General features: G+C 21.2%; 2 protein-coding genes across 2 annotated transcripts; one reads left to right on the top strand and one right to left on the bottom strand.

Annotated features, from left to right (window-relative positions):
- Nucleotides 1-359: 359 nt before the first annotated feature.
- Nucleotides 360-1,817, top strand: PRSY57_0603800 (hypothetical protein; the record flags this gene model as incomplete). The annotated part of the gene is made up of 6 exons (XM_012906414.2): nt 360-536; nt 822-948; nt 1,063-1,160; nt 1,333-1,460; nt 1,592-1,652; nt 1,779-1,817. The coding sequence occupies 6 exons, from the start codon at nt 360-362 to the stop codon at nt 1,815-1,817; spliced, it is 630 nt and encodes a 209-aa protein (XP_012761868.1).
- A 904-nt stretch (nt 1,818-2,721) lies between these two features.
- PRSY57_0603700 (RNA-binding protein, putative) lies at nt 2,722-4,986 on the bottom strand (the record flags this gene model as incomplete). The annotated part of the gene is made up of 1 exon (XM_012906413.2): nt 2,722-4,986. One exon carries the CDS (start codon nt 4,984-4,986, stop codon nt 2,722-2,724), a length of 2,265 nt encoding a protein of 754 aa, XP_012761867.2.
- Nucleotides 4,987-5,197: the final 211 nt, after the last annotated feature.

The raw sequence follows: 5,197 nt of genomic DNA, 5'->3' as shown, positions 1-5,197 counted from the left end.
CTCTGTTTTATTTATTTTTAAATTAATTTTTTAAGATAAAATATTATAACTTTTTAATGTTTTTTTTAAAATATAAAAAAAAAAAAATAATAATAAAATAAAAGAAACATAAAAGATAGGGATACACATAAATATATAACATTATAATTGCACATACGTGAATATATATTATAATTCTCTTAATTTTTTTTTTTTTTTTTTTTTTTGTGTAAAAAGAATTAGAAGTCGTAAAGAAGGAAAACTAAAGAAATGTTTACAATTTTTTAAAATTGAACATTAATATATATATATATATATATATATGTTTCTATTTTTATGTTTATTTTTATTTTTATTGTTTTTCTTTATGTTTTCTTTAAATGATCCCTTCACCAGTTTCCAAGAAGATAAGAAGTAGATTGAACTTGTCAATCCACAAGAAACCTCATTTTTTATTTCGTGAAAATTTGTTATTAGATAAAAAAGAAAAATGGCAACCCAAATTAAAGAAGGGTCATCCTGAGTTTGAAAAACAATTTGATATATTAAATCGACAGGTAAAACGAAAACGCATTAACATCATAAGGATGTGACATATATTTGTGTGTGTATAAAGAAACAGATGATATATTATAAATTCTAATGTTTTCATAAGAGTGTGTAAAAATATAAATATATTTGAATATTTGCTCTTTCTTGTTTGGGGTTTTTCTTAACGTTTTATCATTTATGCGTTTGATTTACCGGAAAATTTATATTTGTTTTGATATTCTTTCCTAAACAGGTTTATAATTATATATGTATATGTATATATATATATATATTTATATTTATTCATATAGGTAACAGGGTTTCGTAAGTATAAAGCGCCACCTACCAGACGAGAAGAAATTAAAAAAGAATATGATATAACAAACTTCCACGAAGTTAAATCAAAGTTTAGGTTTGAAATTGAAGGATTTTTTGAAGGTTATTATAAAAATAAAAAATGAATCACGTTATATTATATTATATTATATATATATATATATATATATATATATACATATGTATATATTAATTTTCGTTTCTCTGTATCCGTAGATGGAGGTAATGTGTTTTGTGAAGAATTATATCGAACCGTGAAGCGCTTGTATATAGTTGGATGGATAAAGTGTAGAAAGCGTTTTGCTACAGGACACGTATAAAATAAATAAATAAATAAATAAATACATATATATATATATATATATATATATATATATATATATATATATATATATATATATTTAAATTATATATTTCTTTTTCTTCACTTTTATGTTTATTTATTTTATATTTTTTTATTTTTTTTTTATATGTTGCTGTTAAAAGTTTCAAGGGGACTCTTATACCATTTCTTATATGAGGCATTGGTTTGATATGTATTCATCAGACCGAAATAAAATTGAAAAATTAAACATTTTTGATGAAAACCATGGAATATCCCATTTTGATTATTAGTAAATATAAAATATATAACCCTTATATATTACATGGATTAATTATACATACATATATATAAATATATATATATATATATATATATATATATATATATATATATGTAATAATTTATTTTTTTATTTTATAGCAATATAACAATAGTAAGAGATTACAGAACGCCAGGAAAGAAAAAAATGCATTTAATTCAGGTACGTTGAAGAAATAAAACATATATTTTGTTAAAAATAGATGATGTTACTTATATAATTTATATCATGAACTATTTATATATTTATTTTATTTTTTATGTAATTTTTTTTTTTTTTTTTTTTTAGGGTCAAGACTTTCTGAAAACAAAGGCGTTATTTAATTAAAAATTAAAATGGTTGTCCATATGATAATAATAAATAAAAAAATAATATAAAATAAAATAAAATAAAATAAAGTATAGGTCGATATAATTTTAAGGTAAATGTTTATATATTTTATTTCTTTGGTTTATTTGTATTTATATTTGTATTTATATTTATATTTATATTTTTTTTATTTGTATATTTTAAATTACACATTTGAATGTCTTTATTTTTACATTTAAGAACATATGAATTTTTATTTTTTTTTTGAAATTTATAAAAATTAGTTTTTTAATTATTATTCAAATATAATTTATTATATTATAAAAATACAACTGCAAAAAAAAAAAAAAAAGAAAATGGAATATATATTCCTAAAATCTACATTACTGTAAAAATGTAGACATCTAATAAAGGGATGGATAAATAAATAAATAGATACATATATGTCTGTGCATATATATAAATAATTGATAATTTATTTATCCACACAAATATGCAAATAATAATATATATATATATATATATATATATATACATAAGTAAAAAATGTGGATTATGTCGCATAAATTTTTTGGGGACATATTCTAATAAAGAACAGCCCTAAATATACATATATATATATATATATATATATATATGTATATGTAAATAACTTGTGGTACTGTTATAATTTAGTAATAATAAGATAAAATAATAAAGTACACATATAAATTGAAAAAAGGATTATACTTAAAAGATGAAACATATATATAAATAAATAAATAAAAATATATATATATATATATTATATTTGTTTGGAAAAAATATATTTTATTTATTATATCAAAGAAAACGATGCCTACAAATATCACATATAACTATATGATTTGATTTTCACTAACATTACATATATATATATATATATATATATATATATAATTTTTCAAAACCAGTCGAATTTAAAAATTTTGGATTGTATCATAAGAATCGCCAATGAATTAGCTAGTGGTGAACCCGTTATGGAAACATTAAATGTATAAGATGAAGAATCATTTGAATCAGTACATATGGAAATATTACAACCCGATTTTTCAACAATTTCGTCAATTAAAGACTTTCCATTTTTATTTTGAGAATCGAATGTTTCTAAATATACATCAGGCATATTTAATTCGATGGTATATGGTTGTTTAACAGATATTATTTTAGGTAGGGATGAATATGGGAAGGATTTATATATTTGTTCTAGGAACATGTTTTCAACTGGTGTTTTCATATCATTATTATTATTATTATTATTATTGTGGTGAGTATTTATTTTATTGGGTATATGATTATCATATGCATAATTATTAGAATTCATATGATTATCGTTATTATGAAAATGATGATTAGGAAGAGAATTCGATGGCATAAAATGATCGTCACTATTATTACTATTATTATTATGTATAGAATTTTTATTATTATGCATCATTTTATGATTACCACTTTTTTTCATATGATTAGAATATTTATTATTATTATTATTATTATTATTATTATTTTTATTATAATATATATCATTTAATGGAATAACAAGACCTTCCCTTGCTATAGCTGGGTTTTCATATTCTTCTAATTTTTGTAAAACTAATACAGATGCTAATATTTTTGCTTCTGGTGAACCTGTAATTAATACTAATTTTTCATTTTCACTTTCTTTATTTTTGGCTACTTGAATTTGTGAACCTGATTGTTCAGTAATATATTTGATAATAGATCCTTTTCTTCCTATTAAAAAGCTAGCTGCTTTACCTGGTACTAACATACGCATGGGATTATTAATATTTTTTTCTCTTTCTTCCATTTGTCTAACAATAAGTTTTAACGCATTAAATTTATTTTCTGCTGAACCTGATAAAGTCAAAATACGATCACATGTTTTTACATTTTCAATATTATCAGGAGCATCGACTATGACTGCACCTGCTCCTGTAACAGATCGAATTTCTTTAATATGACATCCTGCTTTTCCAATAATCCAAGCAGTCGTTTCTACATCTAGAACAAAACGAACAACACATGGACTAACTTCTTTACCGTATTTATGAAGGAGTAGATTTTTTTCTTTAGGAACAGAATAGTTATCATTATCATCAATACTCATGTTATCATCCATATAATTATCATTTTTTTTCATATTCATATATTTAGAATTATTATTTGGATTGTTCATATTAGAATTGTTATAATTATGTTGATAATGTGGATTATTATTATTATTATGATTATTCATATTTCTATAATTAATTGAATTATTGGGATGCATACGATTATTATTATTATTAATATTATTAATATTGTTGATGTTCATCATGTTATTATTGTTCATATTTGTGGGAATATTATTAGTTATAATATTATTATTAATATTATAATCACTAATATGATCATCGAAATTATTATGTTCATCATTATCATTTATATTATCATTATCAATTATATCATCATTATTGTTGTTTATATCATTTTTTGGAACTCCTGGAAATTCAGAAATAGTTAAGATTCCATTTTCTACGACATCTTCCAATAAATCATAAATAATACCTATACAGTCAATAATTTTACTTATTTTTTTTGACTTAATAAAAATAGCTTTATCTTTTATACCTGGAACATCATCCTTATGAACATTTATTTCACAAGAAGATCTTTCACTTAATGAAGAAATCTTAGAACCTTTTTGACCGATAATGATTGGAATAGATCGTGTAGGAACAATTATGACTATAGATTCTTTACCATCTTCTTCTTGAAAATCCATAACACTTTTCGATTTTCCTAGAACTAATTCTAATGCTTTTTTTTTATTTTCTTTTTTTCCAAATATTGTTAAAATTTTTTCAGACGGTGGAGGATATACAGATACATCAAATTCTTTTTGACATTTTATAACAGCACCACACGCCTTTTCTATTTCACGTACATTATTACCTGATTTCCCAATAACATATCCTATAGCTCTATTTGGTAATAATAAACAATATGGAATACGCATCTCAGTACTAGTTGCACAATTACTTTTCCCATCCTCATCCATATATGACCTAGTACTACTCCTACTTTCATTTCTTTGCCTTTTTATTATATTTTCCTCATCACTAATATTACTATTACCAACCTCATTATCAACAAGTGCATATGATCTTTTTTGTTGTTTTATCATTTTGACCTATTTTGTTTAAAACGAATATACGAATTATGCACAGAAAAATATGTGTATATAGGTCTCCCTTTTTTTTTTTTTTTTTTTTTTTTCCCAAATAAAAAAAATATCAAATTTAAAATTTTTAAAAAACTTAAAAAAAGTAAATAAAAAATTAATAAAAATAAAAAAAAAAAAAAAAATAAATAAAAAAATATATATTTATAATTTT

Source organism: Plasmodium reichenowi, chromosome 6 (assembly GCF_001601855.1).
Source record: "Plasmodium reichenowi strain SY57 chromosome 6, whole genome shotgun sequence".
Taxonomy (NCBI): domain Eukaryota; phylum Apicomplexa; class Aconoidasida; order Haemosporida; family Plasmodiidae; genus Plasmodium; species Plasmodium reichenowi.
This window is presented reverse-complemented; position numbering and strand designations above follow the sequence as displayed.